At 39.6% G+C, this 23,640-nt stretch overlaps 2 protein-coding genes across 6 annotated transcripts in view; one reads left to right on the forward strand and one right to left on the reverse strand.

Annotated features, from left to right (window-relative positions):
* Window positions 1-23,211, forward strand: part of LOC138015280 (synapsin-2-like) — a 67,206-nt gene extending 43,995 nt beyond the window's left edge. For 3 of the 5 annotated variants that reach the window (XM_068862261.1, XM_068862262.1, XM_068862266.1), the window contains 7 exons: window positions 14,076-14,138; window positions 16,707-16,849; window positions 17,933-18,007; window positions 18,514-18,619; window positions 19,397-19,538; window positions 20,113-20,139; window positions 21,026-23,211. In XM_068862261.1, the coding sequence (XP_068718362.1) occupies window positions 14,076-14,138; window positions 16,707-16,849; window positions 17,933-18,007; window positions 18,514-18,619; window positions 19,397-19,538; window positions 20,113-20,139; window positions 21,026-21,135 (666 nt within the window). In that variant the 3' untranslated portion in view covers window positions 21,136-23,211. The remainder of the gene's footprint in view (window positions 1-14,075; window positions 14,139-16,706; window positions 16,850-17,932; window positions 18,008-18,513; window positions 18,620-19,396; window positions 19,539-20,112; window positions 20,140-21,025) is intronic. The other 2 variants (XM_068862263.1, XM_068862264.1) reach the window with 1 other exon arrangement.
* LOC138015281 (metalloproteinase inhibitor 4-like) lies at window positions 1,602-7,484 on the reverse strand. Its single transcript, XM_068862267.1, has 2 exons — window positions 7,082-7,484; window positions 1,602-3,325 (listed from the first exon to the last, which is right to left on the reverse strand). Exons 1-2 carry the CDS (start codon window positions 7,200-7,202, stop codon window positions 2,745-2,747), a joined length of 702 nt encoding a protein of 233 aa, XP_068718368.1. The 5' UTR covers window positions 7,203-7,484; the 3' UTR covers window positions 1,602-2,744.
* Window positions 23,212-23,640: the final 429 nt, after the last annotated feature.

A 23,640-nucleotide genomic window follows, 5' to 3' on the forward strand; every position in this document is an offset into this window, starting at 1 on the left:
AGGTATCATACATTACCTACATTACCTTACCATAATCAAAACCCAAAATGGAAAGCCACCAGAAGGACTGACTGATGAAGAACTATAGAAATCACCCGCCAAAAACCCTAAATAGACACCCAAATGACATGACCGAATCCAAGCCTCTCAACCGTGCCGTCAGAATATTAATTTCTGACTAATTCGTTACCAGATCACTCAAACGTCAGAAATGACATTATCTAACGTAACGTCGATAACGCGTAACAGTTGACAAACCTGAGGTCGACGGATTCCAGTCCCTTTCTGGCATGAGCATCGGTTTCACATATTTTAATCCTTTAACTCAAGAGTGCCACTAAAAAAATTGCATTGTCTAATGCGAGATAGTGGCGAAAGTATTGACATCATGAACGTCTACTAAGAACCCCTTCTTCAACCCTGTCACTCCCAAGTGTTTACTCTGTATAATGACAAACGATTATTTCAACTTCACTACACAGTATCAGACAAATATAATCCATTACGTTTATTTAGGTATCCACTGGCCTTTTACCAATGACAGTCGAAAAACCGCCTACGTTCAAGATGAAACATTGAGCAAAAATAGAAGGCCCACACTATACAAAAGTGACACCCCGGATACGAAAAACAAAAACCCCTTCGGGAAAACACAAGAAACGTATCCCCCGAACCAATGCAATGCCACAAGACCTCCGGGGCTCAAAGGGTTCTTAGCTACAAAAATATCGAAAAATACTGAGGTAACTAAGTGTATAATTATGCAGCATATGGTCTATAAAAAGAAAAACAACGGGCAATGACTGACTTACAGACAGCATGACACCCTTCATGCATTACCGTCAGTAGTGACCAGGCTCTTGGTTATTAGGCCGTAGAAGTATCAATTTCTGTCTTATTCGTACACTCAAACGCCAGAAATCATTGCGTTTTTCGTCAGTGGGGAAACCCCTCAGGGACAAAGCATCAAGTGTTAAGTTTTAGAATGCAGTCAGAGTCTTTCCATTTGTTTGGCTATAAGAGAAATGCAGTTCCAGGTACCACAATGCACAAAAGAGGTAACAAACAAGACTCTCTGATTGGTCGATGATCAAATAATGTCTCATATGGCCAATGAAATGCCATCCGGTGTTACGCTTGCGTTTTAGCCTGCTTGTGGACGGTAATTTGTATTTCGGTCGCCATGTTGGACGGGTGGACGTCGGGAGATCTGGGGCGAGAAGGACCCTGTCGTTTTGTCACCCGGCCCAGACCTATCCCACACGCTTCCAATATGGCGTCTGAGCAACAACAACATTTACCGCCTGCGAGCAGGTTAGTTACGTTTCTTCTGATTAATTTCAATACTCTCATTTCGAAATTTTTTCATGTATATCATCAACAAGTAATAACATGATTTTTGCAGTTTGGAAAATACTGAGCACAAGTAAATTTTTTCAAAGATTACAAATTGCACCCGCCTCCGGGTTTGTGCTATTTTGTTCGTCTTTGAAAATATTTACTCGTTTAGTTGCACAACTCGAAATCATGCGATTGCCTGTACTAAGCAGACGAATTGCGATTGCCCATTTCCCGAAAAAACCATGAAATTGTTCTCGCTCTCCATTCAACACTGGCACTTTATTTAAACACAACACAAAGAAATTGCTATCATGTGCTATATATATATATCGTTGAAAACTTCTCAACCCTTGCGAACTCTCGCTTCGTCTTTACGACGTACATTGTTTGTTCCAAAATGAACATAAAGTTTAATTAAGAAAACGTAAGTCTGACAAGAGTTCAGTCAAAGCTGTCGTCACAAATAAAGATCTCTGCAACCTGCAACGTCCTTGCACCTACAGATTTTCTGATGAAGGGTCAATAAATGAAAAGAGAGGAACGAAGCGACTCAGTTATATCTGCATAATTTATCAGATTTCTCAATTATCAATGTTTTCTTCGTCAACTGTTCAAATCTCGATTCTGAGCCATCAGTCAGTGCTATTAAAATTTAAAAAAAGCCCCCGCGAGATTTTGGCCATGCTGCATAAGGTTTGGCTATTTTTGCAATTAATTTGTTCGATGAAACACAAACAACTCTAGCACAATCTAGCCTTACAAAAATATGTCAAAACTAAAAAAATGAAAATCTTTCATTTCCTAAGGAAATACCTAGTACAGTAACATGCGGAAAGGGTCTTAAATCGAGACATGTTGACATGTTGCGTGCACGGCATTCGTTTCCTCGGCATATTTGTCTACCCAACCAGCAGCATTCTTTATCTGGCTTATATAGTATCTAAGTTAATTAAGGCTTACAGTATTCAGAGTGATTCATCGATCTTACTTACAGGAGCTTTTAGTATTTGAATTATTCAAGAACGTTTTCTTTAGTTTTTAAAAACCGCTATAGATATCAGCCCTGCCGCGGCACAAGGTCAAAAAGTCGATGTGCTCGGGCACATAGTGGTTGCAGGCGGACTGTACAACGATTTTTATATTACATGGATTTCTGTTTCGGAATACCGACTGCCAGTATCAAGTCGCATTGACTGTAAACAGTAAGGATACCCGAATTAAATGCCTCTTCTGTGTATAACCACACCTGAAAAGAGCGCGACATCCAATCGGATAACGACTTGCATTCATAGGTGGTTCACTCATCAAATATGCGTTTTTGGAAAGGTATAAACTGACGATAATCCACTTACAATATGGTAAAATTTAAACTAAGCCTTTTTACTGCGATCGCCTCCTTGGTTTTACGGGTTCAGTCTCTTGAGACACTTTTTGTAATCAGTAGTTATCCGCCAGTCGCACTTGTTTCCTTGCCAGTTTCTCAAGCAATAAGAGTTCGCACTCTTGCAATGTTCCTTCAAACGAGCGCGCCACTCCACCTTATCGCAGCCCTTTAGCATTGCTTTGCAGCCGCTGCCGAAGCACATACCGACCTGACACATGCAATTCTCGCCATAGAAACGCCGGATTCCAGCGCGTTGTTTGCGTGTAATCAATGACCATTCTGTGCGCCACTTGCACCCGCCTGTGCGAAGTCTTCCTTTTAAAATCTGTCCCGTCAGGAGATACACTGTGTTGTTAAGCAGATCTACTCGGCAAGATGACGCGCGAGCCGGAGTGTAAAGTCTGGCGCGTAGTGTCCGTTTTCGCGATCCGTACACTTCTATACCTTCGGAGCTATTTATTTCCATCGCTCCTTTATAAATCTTCAATATTCTTAACGTGTACACTTGTTCTTGGATGAATTCCGCAGGGATCATCGGCTCCGGTGGTTCAGTAAGCAAAGGCACTTCCGTGGTTTCAGAAAGAACTTTGGCTCTTATCACTATAGAGACAAAGAAAAAATTCATACGAATTTTGCTTTGAATAAAGATGGGCTTACAAAAAAAGATCAAAGCTTTGAATTCTCTGGAAAATGCAATTGAAATTTCTACATGGTACAAATTACTTTGCGCTCATTTGGCAAAAACGCAGATGCACTATTCATTAATTTTTTTTTCCATAACGAAAGGTTGTGATGATTAAAACGCTAATAAAATGGCGGTCGTTGCTTGCACCTATTAATAGGAGCTTACGAAACGACGACGCCGACGCCAACGACGACGCTACAAACTGAATAGCTTTAGTGAGCAAAAACAATGGCTCTGCACGCTCTGCACGTGCGTTTTACATTTTGGTACATTTCTTTGCCGTCATCTCCTAAGTGACGACGTGAAATGACCAAATTCAAGGTTCTGTGGAGGACGTTAGCACATGACGATGAATTTTCAGTTCTCTTTCTACGCTTCCAACTCACTCATACCAGTTTAATTCCTCGACAGTTACTACAAATTTTTAACGCGAAACGACATGAAATAGTTTCCTAGTGATATGAATGACGCGAACTTGTATTTTTAAATGAAGTCCTCGTAGCCGTCGTCGTCCTCGTTTCGTAAGCTCCCTATTGGGAAACGACGACAACGACTGCTACGAGAACGCCACAAAATAATGGACGCCCTGCAAGTGCGTTTTGCATTTTGGTACATTTCTTGGCTGTTCTCGTCCTAACAGTAGTGAGTTTTAAGAAACGACGACGGCCAGACTACGACAACGCCACAAAACAGTAATATCATTGGTTAAAAGAGCATAAATAATCGTGCTGCCGCACGTGCAGCACGGATTTTAGCAAGTACGTTAGCGCTCCTCTGCATAACGACGGCGTGAAATCACCACATTTGAGGTTTTGACGACAACGTAAGCATGCAACAGAGAATCTGTCATTCTCTATTTCCACTCTGAAACCGCTCCTACCAGTTTATATTTAGGATACTTCGCCCATATTGTAGGACTTGAGCGAAAATGAATAATCGCAAAAGACTTATGATAAAGCAAAGTTATATTTTGAGGTGACGTTTTTGTCGACCGTCTCCGTCATAGATCTTAAACTCTCTAACGACTTGAATTGACTAAATTTGAGGTTGTGTAGAGGAAGTCCGAACTTGACGCACTCCGGCGGGCACAACAAACAGGCTATTGTCGTTGCCTCGTAGAAATCAATCTTTTGTCACTCGCAAAAAATGCAACTAGTGGCGGGTTTTAAATGACGGCATGATCACTCGGATAAGAAAAATCCAACGTGACTTCTACTGATTGGAGTGGAAATCACTTGTAAATTTCTGAGGCAATCAGTTTTCTATAATAACTCAAAATCTTTTCGCATTATAACCCTTCACCCTTTATATTGCTGAGGAATTAGTTCCATTCCAAGATGATCCTCAAAACGCCCTTTCTCGCCTCTAATGATATGACTAATCCTACAAGAACATAAGAACCGGCTCAAAATTTGTTTCGACATAAACATATTTTGCATCGTTCCAAGTATCAGCCAGCTTTTAAAGTCCACGCCCTCCAGCTTGGCTTGGAAATCACTCTTTCATGGTAACGAAAAACGTGAAAGATGACATTGGAACCGAAACAAAAGCTGTTCAAAATCCGAATGCAACTGATAGTTGAATAGGTATCCTGTGGTAATATTTGCGGAAATACCTGACCAATCATATTGAAAGAGGTAAGCAATATCCCCCAGTCTGGGACATCAATTTAAAAATTGCACCGTCTGAGACGGCGCGAAAGGCGAAATAAGCTTTACGTTGCTCAACCCACGAACGAGAAAACAAAAACACAACGGGTCTATTTGGAATTTTTGCTTTAATGACAAAGCTATGGCAAAATATATTCGGAAATTAAATTAAAGTAATTACAAGATAAAAGCAGCATAAGACCTAGTCAAAGTAGCTCAGAGTCTTACGAGTTGACCACGACCACTGAAAAGTCAACAATAGTTCATAAGAAGGAAAGGAATTCATTATTTGACAAATAGGATTTAGAATTACTACTACATAAAATAAAAAAAGCTATATTAATTGGAATGGAGTGATCAAATGAGTGTCGCTCTAACACCTCATTCCCGACTTACGTCATCCATAAACTAACAACGAGTTGAAACATTGGAAAATAAGGTAATAATGAAATGGGAAAAGAAAGTTGAGAATAAAAAACTGCAAAATCACTATTGCACTTGTGAAGCAGATAATGATAACAATGACAAATCCACTATCCGCTGTTATTAAAGTGCGAAACAATAATTGTTTTGTCAGTTTTAATATTTTGCAAGGAATTTCGAAATTTACGCTGATTTCTTCCGACTGACTGGTCAAAGTCCATTGAATCAAAGGTGAGAACTGGATCACGGTGGCTGGAGAATTTTCTAGATCACGGCGCCTCACTTTTTTGCTGTTGCTGTAACCGCGTTAACTCTTTATCGAAAAATTTCATTGTTACACTATTATTCCGGATCAAGTACAGTACTTTAGCCACACGATTCACTGTAATCAGAGGGAGTACTCAAAAAGGGTTCAATTTATCTGTAGCATTTCGCACGCTGAGAGCTTGCGTGACTTTCTAATATCGCGTGACCAATGCCGTAGAATTTTACGCTGTCCATCTGTTGGATCTGGCATTGATAGAATTGCAGATTTTTTTCTTTTTAAAGCGAGAGGATAATATTCTTTTCAAACAATTTAACGACATTTTAGATGATTTGATTTTCAGAAATCTACTGACTGACAGAATTTCCGGTAGCTTTATAAGTGGTCCTTACAATACAGGGTAAAAGGCCCGGTTGGCTTTCAACATGCGCTTATTTTTTGTTATGACTGGCGTCTGGTATTGCTTTTTGCGCGACTATTTTTTTGTCTTAATCGCTGTAAAACAAATTTTCCACCTATTTCACTCAAAAATGAGCAAAAGAAGACGTGGCTCAGTGCCTAAAGAATTATCTTTCTTCCCCATGTCGCGATATAAGACTGTCGGTTTATTTGAGAAATCGAGATCACTGCACTTCTTTGTTGCTCAATTTCATTAAACCTTTCCGTTCGTCAATAAACATCACTGTGATAGCAAAGTGCTGAGAAACCGATGAGAGGAAGCATCTTTTCAAAGAAAGGAAAGTTGTTGCCTGTCAATTCTGTTTTATCCCTCTTCAAATCGTATTAGAACCAATATTGGCATTAGTACATCCAATAAAAAGATAAACTCTTTCCTATCTATTAAACCTAATTCCTGTATTAAAACCCTCTGAAATCTGCTTAAACAAGTATGTCTCCAAGTGATTATGCGTAGAAGTTCCGAATTCTGAAAACTCACGCAATCAAGTCGTTTACGAACGATGAAGGTATTCGTTTCAGTAAGGGATCATTTGTAACCAAAATAGGAACGATGAATGAATCAATAAACACCTTTCAGGTATTTTTGACAACGTTTCAAGAAAAAATGTTCTTGCAATTTTTCATGACTCTTGGTTTTAGTATTTCGATGTAACATATCGACCTGCTTTCCCCACTGGGAAGTTTGGGTGATCTCGGCATAAATGTCATAAATGAAAATATGTTAGGTTGTTTGTTAATTACATGGCGACATTTGCGCCCAGCGTGTTGGATTGAAGTTCGTTTGCGTTTCAAAGGTCTTCTGATAGGTGAACGGGCAACATTAGATGTAAAATGTTTTATCTCTTTGGCAATACTTAAAAAAAAAGGTCACTTACCAAATGCAGAATTACAATATTCATTCTGCGGATGACTTGGAAGGCAAGAGCACGCACGACAAATCGCAAACGTAGCCACTTCGAAAAGGAAAATCACAAGAACAAACTTAGCCATTGCCATGAACACGAAATTATGCTTTTCCAAACACGATGACTCAAGTCTTCAAAACTGCAACTTCTTCTTTGTTTCCCTTGTTATTTTTATGCTTTGCGCTCTAAACGTTTTCAGCTGCTCGTAACATCCGACATTCGAAGGTCCTTATACGAGATTCACCTGGTAACCAGATATATCAATAGGGCGTCATCTGTAACAGAAAAAAAATGTGATCCTCTTCGAGAACCTGTGATGTCACCAGGGATCAAAAATATCTTTGACAAAACCGTGCCTTGCCAGGACATAATCACGCCCGGCTAGAGGTTGGCCACACAGAGTTCTGTCATATTGATATGACAAGTTTTAAATTGTCGTTTTCCGGACGAGTGATGGAATGTCCCGGTAGAAGAGATGATGCCGAAGAAAAACATTAAAAATATATATAAGCATAGACAGACATTTGTTTTGTGATTAAAAAAAAATGCTTTTCACAAGAAACTAGGGTCCGCGGCTTGTCGCTTTCATAGTGAAAAAAATACTTTTTAACCCCAGTTAAAGTTTCCTTTAAGTGTTAAAGATGCATTAAATTAAACTTTCTTTATCATTTAAGTAAAAATTTTTGACAAAGAATGTGTGGGGCTAATCTTCACGAGGAATTAAAAATATTTACCCTCTATTAAGAGATAACAAAATGTTTGACATTTTCTATCGTTTTTCCAAGAGGATAAGTTATTAGTGCAGACTCCTATTTTCAATGTCGTAATATTAATAGTTTCTTTGCGTTCAAGAAGTCGCGTTTTTTTGTTTTTTTGTTGGGGGAGGGGCTCATTTTTGTCATTTTCTTTCGGTGTCAGGATAATTGTTGTTAAAAGTCATTGTCGATTAATTTCTGAGATGCGAAATATGCGTTTGGTGTAACTAAGTGCTTTGTGGTGTTGAAAATGACAATCAGATTTAAGTATGATCAATAACTGTGCATGATAAAATCTAATCTTCCGTTGTGGTGGACTGTTTCCCTTTAAAGTACAAGGTGTTCAAGCTTGTACAATTCGAGCAACTTTTAAACGTGTTGCGATTGTGAAGCAGAGTTCGCTCTTCCGTCCAAGGAGTTCTGCAAAAACCAAGATAAGTCTTGGCGGAAATTGGGAGCTTAAAGACGGGAACATTCTAACTTGTGATACTGTGTTCCAGTTTTTTTAATGTTTCATACCAGAGAGATTTCATCAGTTCCATTTCCATATTATCGCTCTTGAATAAATACTTATTACATTAAGAATTTCTTGGGTGTGTGAGAAATTACAACCTATCGATTTGCAGCTATTTGTCCCGCGGGACAGTTAAGGGACATCTCTGTCATTTCCATCCTTCGCAATACATCCCAAAAGTGGAAATAAATTAAAGTAAAGCTCTTTGATCTCTGAGTGTGTTTTCATTATTTAAGTGTGTTTTTCCTCGGTTCATATTTGTGGTAAACAATGTTTCCGTGTCGGCGAGGTATTGCCAGCGGCTCACTGCCAAACCACTTGGGCTCTTAGCTTGTTAAAAACGCCTCCGGAGAGAAATAAACCAACTACTGAATGTAGAGGTTAATGGAAGGTTGTTATTTAAGCTGATATGCGTGCTTAGGGTTTTTGGAGTGATTAGGAGGTCCGTATTATGACTGAAACCCAGTTATTTCTCGTTATTTTGCTGCCGTTATATTAAACTACTTATCTGTGAAATTCAAGTCATGAAATTACAAGGAACTGCAGGTGATTTTAAGGAGACAAACAAGATGCCAAGCGAGTTTTTTTAAACGTTTGAATCCGATGCAAAGTACACTTCGACAAAAGCAAACATGCATTTTACCGTGGTGCTGAAGACTTTATTGTCCAAGTACCAAGAAAAATGATTAAGTGTGACCGTTGAAATCGGGACCACTTTAGCGGCTGCACTTTTTGTGGTTTTTTTCCCTTTTTTCACAATTAAGTGTTCTCACTGCGAGTTCAAGACATCGCGTGCTCTGAATTGCGTAGGCTTTGAGGTTTTTGCATTTGTTCTTGTAGCTTCTTCCTAAAGAGCTAAACACATTCTTTTATCACTAGTAATTGTTTGAGACTAAAATTCCACTGAGAAATAACGTAAGCAAAGTTTTCATCTCCGATATGTTTTCTGTATCAGTAGCATTCATTGCTGCTCCAGTTTTGCTTACAAGCAATTTTCCGTAAGTTTGAATTCTAACCTTGCACCTGCTAGCAGACTGATTGTGGCTTCAGAATGGAATCAAAGTACTTTGACTCGGAAAGCGGGCCGAAGAAGCAATGAGTATTGTATCGTGTTTTCTGTGACCAACCTCAATTTCTTTCTCTCCTGTGTTTTTTTACTTTTTTTTTCATTTCCTTCCTTCAAGTCTTGGCTTGCAGGAGACGTGTTCTGCCAAAACACATCTCCAAATCATGCAGGTCACATTTCAGCGCAATATTGCAAAACGTTGTGATAACAGTGTTTTCTGAGTCAGCAGTTTACTCCTGAATCGAGCGGCTCGCAAATATTTGTTTTAATCACTTTTTCTTACAGGGTCTTATAGGGAAAGTTAAAACTCAATGGCGTCAGTATACATTAACTTGGCGTTAATAGTTGTATGCTCGGCTAAGACTCTTATTGTTCAGTGTTAAGGTTAACCCTTTAAGATCCTTTAAGGCCTATAAGTAAAACACACCCAAATAAGGTTTCCGTTAAATCAACTAAACCTCTTTTCTTGAAATACCGGTAAGCTTAAAAATATTGGAAATTCTGTGGTGGTCGCTAATGCGACCAGTTTCCGAATTGATCCCAATTTTGTGGTTTTCCTAACTCAGGTGACATCTAAATTGCAAGGTAAACCCATGCTGATTAGATGTGATCATTCCACGACATCAAAGCGAGTCATTTTCTTTCCTTAATTGGCTCTTTTCGTTTTTACTGTTTCTTGCAAAAGGAACAAAAGGAAAAACAAAATTGGAAAACAATATAATTAGGGTTGCTTTCAGTTTGGCAAAAATACTTAAATTTAATCAACATCATTATCACTGTCATTATAATTATTATTATTATTATTATTATTATTATTATTATTATTATTATTATTGTTGTTGTTGTTGTGGCAGTAGTACTAAGTAGTAGTGGTGGTGGTGGTGATAGTCTAGTAGTAACTTACCCACCCCCTCCCTTCATTGTCGCGTTTACCGGTTGGTTTTTGCACTCGAACCAACAAACATCAACTTTGTCTGTGTTACAACTTTTGTGACTGACTGAGACTGTAGATCGAGGGGCCATACATTGTCTGAGCCGAAAATGATGATTCTGCTTTGAAATTTTTACCTTGAATGCGGTCAATGAAACCAACTCTTGGTATAAACTGTCTATTAGTCCATTCTTCTTTCGTCTTTTCTTAAGTCAGTTTCATCACTTTAACTCCAGACTTTGGGATAGAATATTTTGGTGGGCGTTAAATTAAAACACAAGACTTGAGCGTTTAAGCCGGCTCAGTTCTGAGCGATTCAACACGCTTCTATAGTTGCTGATCGTTGGGAAGCCACACGGTTTGGTTTCTAGGCGCTTGTCCTACTGATGCTGCATACCTTTGCCTGAATAAATGATCCTTCAATGTTACTGCAACTGCTATACTCGGCTACACTGTTCAGTACTGCTACCGCCAGTGCTCATACTACTACTACTACTACTACTATTACGACTACTGCTACGACTACTGCTACGACTACTACTACTACTACTACTACTACTACTACTACTACTACTACTACTACTACTACTACTACTACTACTACTACTACTACTACTATACTACTAATAGCTTGGATGTGATTTACGAGCTGTTCCAGCGAAGTTTTGTAGATATTTTATTCGATGTATTCATTTTCAGTTAATATTTCTTATCCAATTTGTTGACCCGCAATTATCTTCCTTAACACTCACATTTCGTGAAAAATCACCTCATTGTTAAAACCCTTTGTGCATCGGGTAGCAGGTCAATCTTGTATCTGATTGTAGCTTATCTGCAAAAGTCAATTCTTCTGTTACAATGAATGCAGGGGTAACTTTGTCGGAAGCAAATTTTTGAGATTCTTTTGCGGACAGAAAATTTTTTAAATATGGTTATCGTTGTGGTTTTAAATAAGGTCGAAAGGTGGAGCTTAGTAAACACTTCGTTCATGTCCTTGTTCTTCAGCTTGCCCAAGCGTTTTTAGATTTAAGATTCTTTCATTTCGACATACGGCATTATCAGCATTAAGGAGTGACAAAGGCATCATTGGAAAAATACCAAAAGTAACAGTCAAGCTTGCAATGGGATGAAATACGGAAGTTTGCTCAAATTAACGTCCAAATGTATAAGTGCCGTCGATTTTGCTAGAATGGGATCAGCATTTCCTTTTATAGGATCACTTCCGAATTTCTTGCACGTAATAATTAGTTTCAGACATGACGGAAAAGAGGAAACTTTGTGGTTAAGACTTAACATACGGTCAAGACTACTCAACGAAGCTTCTGGCCTTAACAGTTATTCTATGAAATCGAAGTGAATAGTGGTAGAATATTTACCCAGCCGCGAAGCGGCGAGGTAAGCATTCTGCCACCATTCACCGAGATTGAAAAGAATAATTGTTAATTAGTATATACGGGGTATATTCTCACGAAGTGATCTCAACAGAAGAAAACCATCCAAAGTCGATTTAATTGACATCTCAATTCATGCGTGGAAAACGTGCAAGCGGCACAAAGCATGCGCGAAAGTGTTTACAGAAACTTCAAACATGGCAAATCTAAAAACCTTCATTAAAATCCTCGTAACAAAACAAAAAAATGGTCATTTAATACCGTTTAAATCAGCAATCTAAATCGAAAGTCTGCTTGTTAAAACATTTTAAGGCCAAATTTTGCGGCCCTCTCGCAAAAAAAGAACGAGGCCAATATCCAGCCATCTTGACCGAACAAGCTTGGTAAATAAAGAATTTAGTATATGGGATAAAACACCAAAAAAAAAACTTTGATCTTGCGGGACCAAGCGAGAAATCCCGAGCGGGCAGTATCGCTCTATCTTGCTCGCTCAGGTAGCCAATCACGTCTTGCCCGCTCAAAGAGCTAGTCATATAATAAGTACATGTATTGTATAGTGATGGTGAGGTTTGCCCTGCTCATACGTGCATTGAGATCGATATTGCTCCGATTGTATCAATACTACCAAGCTTTTAGTCTTAAAGTATAATTCACCTCTTGAATAATGAAAAAGAACGTCCTGGAATAGTATTCGTGCGGATATTCTGCAAAATTGAGCAGGATAATTGTTTTATTATTCAACACATTGATGACAAAGCACAATTTTGTACGTTTATTGGAAAAAAAGAGCTGGAAAAACTACCATTTCTCTCCGCGACACAAAATTACGTAAATGGCGTAGGATATACGTTGAGTGCGCACGACGAATATTGAGCGCGCTTTTTCCATATTGGGACATTAGGGCCGTTTATACGAGAGAAAGTAAGCCGCGGCTTACGTAAGCCGCGAACACCCCGTATAAATGGTACAAAATCTACGTTCACGGCTTTCTCAAGCCGCGGCTTATCCTGGCCGGGGAGTTTATACTCGTATAAATAGTTCCTTTCGCGGCTTACGTAAGCCGCGGCCAGAGTGAGCCGCGGCTTATTTTCTCTCGTATAAACGGCCCTATTGTCACAATGTGTTGAATAATAATTAACAATTATTCCATGAGCGCGCGTTGGATATGAGATGGTAAATAGCCAACGAGGCGCGTAGCGCTAAGTTGGCTGTAACCAGTCTCATATCCAACAAGCGCGAATGGAATAAATGTTTTATTAAATTCCTTAAACTCCAAAAGTTTGGAAGTACGAAATACGAGCGAAAAAAGAGAGAAAATCCAAGCGAAATCGAAAAAAGTTGATGAAGATGCGATGTTGTGTAATACCTCGTGGTCAGACAGACGCAGGCTCATCACAAAAACATTTCTTACCTTTTTGCGTATCTCTAAGCTTCGAAAGTGATCCAAACTTTCCACAAAAACGTTTTTCTTTTGCTTTATACCGAAAGAAATTTCGCTTTCTGGCGTAAACGTTTTTACTTTAGCAACGCTAAGCGCAATCATTTACCATATAAGGTCAAACTAAGGTATATGAGCTGATAACCGAGATTGAGTGAACCAATCAGAGCACGAGAATTGCATTATCCGAGGTTGAGAATTTAATAATAAGTGTTAATCTGCCGCTCCGTCATCAGTGTTATGAGGGAACGTGAGTTTCAGCTAGCAACGTTTTTTCTGCGTCGCATATCACATACCGCCTTACTAACTATAATTCTTCCTCTTCCTATTCTAGTTTTCAGCTAAAAACTCAAAAGGCTGAAAATGCAACGAGCCGAAGAAGAAAGTTGCTTGCATCGGCTAAAAGTTGCTTCACTGCCAAACAATTTTCTCCGACACTCTTTCATGTTGCAAAATCTTCCGACATCAGCTTGTTGAATTAAGTTGGTCTGACTCATGAATTCACTAGTCAGCTTGCGTGAAGTTTCTCATGCGAGTAAAAGTTTAAAACCAATGGATTTCCCATTTTCTTTGAATCTCTGCTTCAAGTGATTGTGACAGTACCTCGTTAATTTATTCCTGTGGGTCCATAAACCGAGTGCAATACACGAATCCAACTTAAATTCGAATTAGTAATCGCTAGCACTCAGGTTTTTCCCCAGCAACTCCGACTCGTCATCGGAAAATACACCTCTTCATAAAAATTAAATGGCCCATTAATCTGAAGTAGATAATTAAGCGGCGCGAAAACTAGAAACGTCACGGTGTGACAATTCTGTTTTAGAAATAGTTAACTGTTGTATGTAATTTGCAGTGGTTTTCTTTTGCAGTTAATCACCCCGAAGTTTCCTGTTGTCGTAAAAGTTGGCCATGCCAATGGCGGATATGGAAAGGTGAGCTAATTGTCTTAATTAGAATGGCAGATCTTTATTGCTTAAACTGCTATTGAGCTTGCATTCACATTCATTTGGCATCGTCTTCGTTGTTACATTTGAGTATGGCAGTAGATAAGAATTGTTAACGTTAGTAGTAACACAGAGAAATGGAAACCTTTACCCGTTCAGGGACACTAATGTTCAGGCCTAAAAACACGATTTGAACTGATCTGAAAGACTGAGTGACTATCCATAACTAAACAAAATTCTCAATTTGTCAAATTTGGCCCAAGTACATAAGTGCATACCTCAAATTTTGTTTTTGCAAAAGGGTACCCACTAAAATTTGCTTTGTAAGGCGGTTACAAAGCACATACTTCGCTTGAAATGAGTCTGTCAACCACGGTTCCCGGTTTGTGGAAAGTCAAATTCTATGCAAAATTGGTCAAGAATTTGCCGCAAAAGTAGGTCGGCTGTTTCTTATCGAAAAAAAGTGGAGTGTTATAATGGTGTTGACGGGTCCATGTTTCATTCAAATTTCTTCAGAAGCTCCGCCCCATGCTAGCGCTTTGCGTCTTTTAAAATCACTTGCGGAAGAGGCCATTTGGGAGCCGAGATACTGAAAATCAGTCACATGGTTGATGGCTTCACCATAGACCTGCAGTGGTGGCGTAGGACGACAATTTGCAGTCATGTATTCTGTCTTAGGCACACTAATTATCAAGCCGAGGCCTTTTGCTGCTGATGCAGTTCTGGTAAGCTGGGCCTGTGCAATGTCCTGATTATTTACATTTCATCTCTTTGGGTCTGGGAGCCTTCTTTGTCGGGTTTCTGAGAAACGTATCTATTTTGTCTTCAGGGTGAACTATTTACACAATCATGAGGTTGAGCGGCCAATCAAAACAGAGTTTGTAATTGAAAGTCTAAACATCTATGAGATACAAAAACAAAATTTATCGCAAATCACGATGCTGATAAGTACAAAAGCGAAGGAAATGGTTAATAAATATTACGTTTTACACTATAATGAAAAAAAAGGTTCTTTTTCTGACGTTAAAAACTTGGCTACCTATCAATCATTTGACAGAAAGAAAACATTCCTGTCATCTTTATAAAAAATGCTCGCGTATCACACTTCGACCCACGTATGCAAATTTGTTAAGCTCGAATATTACACAACATGATAAATTTACAAAGGAAAATCCTTCGTCAGAGCGAATCGGAATTCGAATCGAATCGGATTCGCTCTGACGAAGGGCTAACGCTCGAAACGTCAGCTTTTAGAGTCTCTGTACGGTGGCCAATTTACATTATCAACTCCGTTGATAAAAGCAAAATTCTTTAACAGTAAACACAGATGCATTCAAGGTGTTCGATTATTTCTCTGACTTTCTTAAACCCATATCCAGCCAGAATAGAAAAAGTTACCAGAGAATTTGCCATTTGGTTTCAGTATTGTACATAACACTAGCTATGGCTAACAAAATATTGACAACCGACGGCGAAAGATGCAATTGTTGTGGAAGCCTATTATTCGTCGCTTTTAAGATTCCAGATATTCATTTTTTCACAACTTGTGTTGTTTATCGAATTGACGTTCCATTATTGAGCTCCAAAAGGGTATATTTTGCTTCAAAGATCCAATAAAACACCATTCGCGTTACATCGGCTTCGTCGCCATTTTTTGTAATGTGTCCACCTGATAAAATCTATGCATTTCCACTACCCCCTGAAACCTACCAAAGATACGCGCACGATACTCTAGGCACAAAACCAATGCTTAGGCGAGCGACAGGTTTCCATTTTCCCGACACGGAAAAAAAAAACGGAGAAATCGACCCATTTGTTGACTGGATTGCCATATGGCAACCCAGTAATAAAGATTACCTTCCTACTTACCTACCTACCTACCTACCTACCTACCTACCTACCTACCTACCTATCATAGTTGAACGGAGACATTTGAACATTTACGTCATAAGTCATTTTCATCGTTTTTGAGTGTGGATAGGAAAAAAGGATATGAAGAAGTTCGTGCGCATTCATGAACATATTTTGTTTCGTTTTCTCTAAGATGAAAACGGAAAGGAGGGCCTCAATATTGAGATCATTCTATGGTGGGCGGCTCACATGCTACTTTACTAGAGAGGAAATTTAAAAACGCGGTCCATAGATTGATATAAGCTCAACAGAGCAAATAGTACTATATTTTTCATGTAAAATATAAAATGGTAATAAAATAACTCTGTGCGGAATAGTTTGCGTATCACTGTTGTTGCGATATCGTTTCCCGAAATCGTTGTTAAAAAGGTATCCCAATTTTTTTCTTCCTCACAACTGAGCGCCTCCAGAATGCTGTAAGCAGAATTATGACTAGCTTGAATTTTAGAGTGGCTGGGGGAAGGGGGGGGGGGGGGGGGTATGACGCTCGCACCACAACATTATCGGCCCCCTCTTTCTAAATTGAATTTTACATTAGTCAAAATTACGCACTTTTGCCACTGTAAAGTTAACGAATCTTTCAAAGTGAAGCATCTTGTCGCATTTATTTTGCTTACGCTTCTTTTTTTTTTTTTTCTTCATCAGGTTTGTGTTCCTAATCACCGAAGTTTCCAGGATATCGCGAGCATCGTGGCTTTATCCGATACTTACGCGACCACTGAACCGTTCATTGCAGGAAAATGTGACATCAGGGTTCAAAAAATTGGCCCTCACTATCGCGCCTTCAAGTACGTTTACGCTCTCATGAAAGTTTTCTAATGCTCCCGTATTCCTCAGTTCACCCTTTCACTCCAAACAACCCCCATCGACGACTAAAATTATCTGGTGTTGGACAGAATAAAATTTTGAAGTGTTTCTCTTGGGAGGAAATGGATGAAACACGAAGGCAACATATGTAAAGAATGCGAACACTTTATTAAACGAGGGAAGCGTATTTTACACCTTAGGGCCTGTTTACATGGAGGTGGGGTGACTTGAAGATGGTGTGACCGTGCGATGGTGTAACCGTCCTGTCCACATAAACTCTTTTTTTTTTTTTCAGCCTTGTATTTACATGAGGCGGGTTGCCTGCCGGGTAACCTGCCCAGCTGGGGTCGCATTTTGTTGTGTAAACGCTTGAAGGTGGCGTAACCCGCCAACCCGGGGTCGGCTCGTGTCATGATATACTACTGCCTTTGGCCGAGGTGTTGCAGCATTGAAAGTGATAATAAGAAGCCACAGCACTGAATCGTTGAAGCAAGAGAAGCTTGTGAGAGTAAAAGAGCATTAATTGCTAAAATGCGTCCTTCACCCGCTATTCTGCCCGTTTACGTTTATAGTAGCCTCGAGATAGGTAACCCCGGGACCCCGGGGTGGTAAGATTGCATGTAAACGCGATCTATTTTTCGACTCCACGTGGGCTGGTTACCCCACCAACCCGGGTTACCCCACCTCCATGTAAACAGGCCCTTAGTGCATTATCCGATTCGGCCCCCACCGGAGAAAACCCCACGGACTATTGTAAAGAACCAGCACAAACTCAGCTCATTCATATAAACCGGCCAACCAATATGATAAGGTCCTTTCCACATCACTGGGAGGTGAGTCTTCACATGACCCAAGAGGAAGTAACTTTGGTGAATTAATAGGAACCCCGTGGGTCATGTTCTTTGGTAGTAAATCTAGCATTGAGACTCATACCCCTTGTTGGCAAAGCTTCGGCTCCTTGTTTTAACTCGGCTGTAAAACATGTCAAAAATGTTTAACACACACAATCTAACATGCATGCCACATTAAATAACAGCCGAATGCATTTGATTTTCTCTGCACAGGCGTACGTCACTCTCCGACAACTGGAAAACTAACACGGGCTCCGCTGTTCTGGAAGAAATTACCCTCACTGACAGGTATATTTGCTCCGTTTCTTCAAGCATATGATCAACGAGTCTCAGAGGGCAGCGACACATTTCTCATCATTTCGCTGTTGTCACCAGTTTTCATGTTGGAGGTCGAGGGTTCGATCCCCAGCCAGACCATCATCAAGGTCTTAAAATAACTGAAGCTAACTGACGAAAAAGTGTTGCCGTTGTAATTTCATCGGAGTGCAAAAGGTTACACTTTCAATTTTTCCCGGATAAGGACTATAAGGGGTCTCAAAATCCTTTCATTGTTCATATGCAAATTCCGTGGGGACACTGAAAACCCCCGCAAGAGTAGGGAATGATGTACCGGCCTTAAGCGTAGCCGGCCAGCTGATGTCTCAGAAAGGCTTACGGTGTATAAGGCCACCTCAGCAGAAAGGGCCACTCCCGGGGGGACACTAGTCAAGGAGACTTCGTATCATTCAGATGTGAAAGTCTCCGCCACGTTTGAAACTCACCACGCATGCTAGCTTTTCAACTTTCATCTTCAGATATAGAATGTGGGTTGATGAATGCAGCAAGCTGTTTGGAGGTGGCCTAGATATCATGTGTGTCGAAGCGATAATCGGCAAGGACAACAAAGAGTATATAATTGAGGTAACAGAATAATTGTTCTTTGAAAAGAGGGTGTCAAATAATAATATCAAAATATTATTGATATATTGAGGTTTGTCGGGAAAAAAGTGAAAGTTTTTTCCGGATCTTCTTCTCAACCACGTTTCCAAATCGAGATTGCATGACCTAGGATTTAATTAGCGATTAAAGAACTCGAAGGACTACGGAAAGCTTTGTGAACCCACTCTGTTGGCGGTAGAGAAATTTTACAGCTACGTGGTCTATCGTGAGATTGACTGTTCGCCTAAGAAAGTTTTATTGATCGGTAGATCAGACTTTTGCGCGGAAAGCTCTGGGTTCAACTATAGCCCGACCATGCAACGCTTCGAGACCATCTTTAAATTAATGAGGGGAAATTGCTGCCTTTGGAACAACTTGGAGATGATTAGCCTTCAACTATCTTGTGCTTTCTGTTAGCGATATAAATATCTTCATCTAATGATTCGTTGGAATCTCATAAGTGGCGATCCCTCTAGTTTTTCTTAAATAACGACTGTAGACCGTAGGCCTAAAATTCTGCGGGACGTGAAAGTACCAAAAAAAGTAGGGTACCCACTTCCCAGGGCTATGGTTTGGCCTGTTCTGCAATGTCGTGTTATCCAATTAATTAGACAATATTATTATTATTATTATTATTATTATTATTATTATTATTATTATTATTATTATTATTATTATTATTATTATTGTCCTCATGGATCCAGAAGTCTCTCTCCCAACGATGACGTCTTCTCTTTCACTACCTATCAAACCATACAGGTCAACGACACAGCTATGCGACTTTTCAGTGATACTCAAGAGGAGGACCAAAGGAGGATTGCAGATCTTGTGGTGGAAAGAATGGAAAAAGAACACCCTCCAACACTTGAGCCCAAAACCGCCACGGGAGCTGCCCTCACAGGTGGGAAATGTCTATAATCCTGAAATTGTTCCCATCCACTGAAGAACTTTTGGTTTTCCTCAATCACAAACCGGCAATATGTAAAGGAGTTTTCTACATCTACACTCTCTTAATGAACTGAGAACTTTGCTTATATTAATGACACCTTGCGTATCTTGCTACATTTCTCTGCATCCTGGAACATAGGAATTTAAAGATTGCTGCTCTTTGACTGGACTTAAAACTACAAAGCATAAGCGAGTTAGAAACGAACGAGTGATCGCGTGAAGTTCCGGAAGTTTTAGCGTTTGAAAATTATTTTTGCCGGGACACGTATTGCAACAACGTATTCTTCCTGCAATAAAATACGCATTGCAAAGACGATATACACAGTCGACGTGGTGAAAAATTAATATATTGAACCATAGATACGATAACAAAACGTAAAACACCACTCGTGCTCAAACTTTCGTTCGCTACAACGTTTAGATGCTCGCTATTTCAGCATCAGTTTCGATTGTCACTACAGCTTAATTAACTTTCTATTTCCTGCATTTCCTTTCTGTCGTTGTTTCTTCCCTTTCAATATCTGCAGCTGATTCACAGGCCAGTGACAGTGGCGGTGAGTACTGGTGCTTATTATCTTTTGTTTCATCACTGTCACTCATCCACTTTGTTAAGTTGTTGTTGATCTCAAAGTGTAATCAACTGAAGGTAGACATGGCTGCACTCTGCATCTCTCAACTGGACTGCATGGCCGGCATGTTTTTTTCAACGAATTTAAATTGTGTGTGCGCATCTGACTGTTCTTTGTTTCATTTGTTTTCCACGTGTGTCATCTTTATCTTTACTAACAACCGAGATTAGAAGGCCCTGGTCATCCGCTGGGCCGTGCCAAGCTGTAAAGTGAGAATTGTAGCCTGTTTTCCACCAGTTGCAAGCAGCATGGGATATTTATCTTGTTCTGTTCCTTGTCTTAGTTTGTTTCTTTGATCCTGATAAGATTCTTAAGCTAGGAAAGGGGTCGATGAAGTACTCATCTCTTCAATTTTCTCTCCATGGTTTTTGTATTTCTCTTAATGGTCATCTCTGTGACTGTGAAGAAGTGGAGTTCATGTTGTTGCTAAAATGTGGTCCAAGATTTGAAGCGGTTATATAGGGCCGGTCTCATGTTGGTAAAACTAGATTAAAAACTAAGGTAAAACGTTTTCAACCTGACAGCCAATTTTCATTACAACACTGATTATTCCTCGAATAATAAATTGAGTTTGAACGAAAATACAGAAGAGATGGTATGGGAGCCTTTTATCCTTGGCAGAGTGCGTATTTTGCTATTGCGGGGAAGGAGGAGGGGGGGGGGGGGGTCTAAACAGGCAGGAAATATGAAACCAAGAACGATCTGAGAGGTGAGACGCGCTTAACGAGGTCGCTGTACTCAAGGCTTTTCAACACGTTTTTTTACTGAACAAGTCTTTCCGTCTTTAGTAATGATTTTTCTTGGTTTTCAGGTGCTTTTAAAGTGATGGGAGGGACAGGGTCTCCGTCTGCTTCAGAAGGAGCGGCAACGAAGAATGAAAAGAAGAAAAATGGAGGAATGTTCAGTGGCTTCATTGATTAGTTCGGCTATTTGTATGCCGGGATATTTTCAAACGATGGAGTATTATTCATGTTGCTTATACCAAGTCTGAATCCAAATTGAGTTCACTTGGTTTCTTCTCGCGCGGATTATCGTGATGGACGTAGAAATTTAACGCTCGACGTCTTATTGCATCACACCTGTATGCTCTGGGTAAAAACAATGTACTGTTGTAATCAGTTATTTATTGGAAACTCTATTAAGGACAACTGAACACGTAGTGAGATGAATAATTCATCGATGATATTGGTCAAAAGTTCGGGGTCACCTCAAAATATTACTGTGTCGGAAATGGTAAAGGCTTATCTATTGTACATAATTTTACACTAGGATACAAGAGCAGCGCTTGCTACAGAACGATTTTGGAATGTATTGATATAACGTGGTCCGATTTATAGTGATTCTCTCTTCTCTTGGCTGATTTCTTTTTGTCTGCGAAGAAAGAAATCATCAAACTGACCGAAGCGACGCCATTTTTGCATTATCTAGAAATTGCTTGGAACTTAGTTTTTCAGCGTCATGGCAACGTCACGTTACCGCTTTAGGACTCCAAACAAGCGCGCGAAATATCCTTAAGTAACCTTGTCTTTATGAGCTCAAAAATTGCGTTCGTCGACAAATGGGAGTCCACTATAAACACAACATTTCTTTTTCCAAGTGTCTGATTGGCTTACTCATTTCGTTTAAAAGCTCACATACCCAATAACCTTATATGGAAACTGATTGCCCAAGTCATTTGTAAAATTGAAACAGTTCCAAGTGTTAATGAAAGTCAATTAAAACAATCAATTATTCCATTCGCGCTTGGCTAACTCAGTTTCTAATATCCAATGAGCAATATTGGACTAATTATAAATTTAATACTCCGAGATTATTTTAAGAATGTTCTTATTATTTATTCATTAACATTTTTTATTTTCATATAAACCTCACAACTATTGTGAACAAATGTTCTTATGCTTTAAATCCTTTAAAGTCTTGGCTTTTTTAGCGAAGGTTTCCGTAAAGTCCATGCGTCAGATAATTCTCAATGGTTTTGCCACCATCTCGAACGGCTTTGCGAGAATTGGCTTCGTATTCGTTTTTGTGGTAGTGCACTTTGTAAGTGCACTACACACCATGTCACCGGGTTTGTAAGATTGAGTGATTGGTGGCAAATAGGCCCGTAGCGCGTGCATAACTCACGAACATAAACAGGTCTGCTGGAAGCGAGCTGGAGTTTCAACAAAATGAGCTCCAAAATCGGCATGAATTTGTGACGCTGATGAACAATAAAGCAGCTACTATTTCCAAAACGATGGAATTACCTGGTGATAAATAATCTCGTCTAGAAGAGTGAATTTTTGACTTGGCAGAAACAATGGTCAACAACCTCAAGAGTTGGGCTATGGTGATCTTTGCGTTGAATTCGCACATTTCTTGTCAATCTTTTAAACACTTGAAAGATTTTAAAAAACAAACCAACAAAAGCAAAAACCCGGTGTCTTGCCATCATTTTGACACAAATGTATCCTTTGTTTCGCGAGTAAACATGCGAGGTAACTTAATCACGGTGCCCGCTGAATTCGATGTCACTTTCGAATTTGCGATTTACTTGTGCAGCAAAACTGTACAATAGAAAAATTCAATGTAGCAAAAATCTCCCAAAATGTTTTTCGCTGATGGTACCATTTTATATTCTCGGATTAAAATTTAAGTTGTTTTCATGTCGCAAATTTTGTTGCTGATGGCAAAATATTTTATTCTCGATCGACACTTCCTGAAAACTTCTTCTTCTCTTCGTAAAAACGGTGTATCAATATTTATTTACTTTTGCATCAATATTTGTTTTGCATAAAGCAGGCTAACAAAATCTGTACCTTGCTTAGTTCACATTTTTGAGCGTTAAAATAGAATCTTCGGTGCTACGTTTCTGAAGGCAAGTCCTATATTTTGAGGTCGCCCGACAGGGATTAACTTCAGTTAACTTTTGCCTTAAAAAACTGTCAGAGGCTCAAATTGCACGCTCAAACTTGTGCGGGAACTTGAAAATGATCAACGTGTCAGCCTCGAAGCCAATGTTTCTCGATTCTCTTTTATTTTCTTAAATCTTTCTGGGATTTAGTATTTTAATACTAACCACATGTCTTCTCAGGGGGCTATTTACCTAAGACATCTGGTTAGACCAATATCAAACTTGTGTTAAACGCAACAACAAGATTCTACTTTTCTTTTCAACCACATGGTCCACGCCACGATCGTACTTGATCATGGGAATTTTCATATCTGCAAACAGAATGGACAGCGGCGGGTCCATCCTCCCCCCCGCCCCCCTCCCCCACCCCCTCCCAGTAAGTCAGTAAGATGAACGACAACCTATTTCACAAGTAACAAGAAAACTGTTCCCAAATTACAAATGTTCTCAGTAAAGCACTGATCTGCAATGTTCGATATATTGGCTCCTGATCAAGCAGATTCTTCTAACAGGCATATCTTCGCGGCAGGTTG

The sequence above is a fragment of the Montipora capricornis genome, chromosome 9 (assembly GCF_036669925.1).
Source record: "Montipora capricornis isolate CH-2021 chromosome 9, ASM3666992v2, whole genome shotgun sequence".
Taxonomy (NCBI): domain Eukaryota; kingdom Metazoa; phylum Cnidaria; class Anthozoa; order Scleractinia; family Acroporidae; genus Montipora; species Montipora capricornis.

Bases quoted from the DNA above. Each gene is read 5' to 3' on its own strand.
- LOC138015281 (XM_068862267.1), bottom strand. From the start codon at position 7,202: ATGGCAATGGCTAAGTTTGTTCTTGTGATTTTCCTTTTCGAAGTGGCT. The intron at 3,326-7,081 runs GTAAGTGACCTT...TTGTCTCTATAG, and splicing joins ATATTGTAATTCTGCATTTG to TGATAAGAGCCAAAGTTCTT.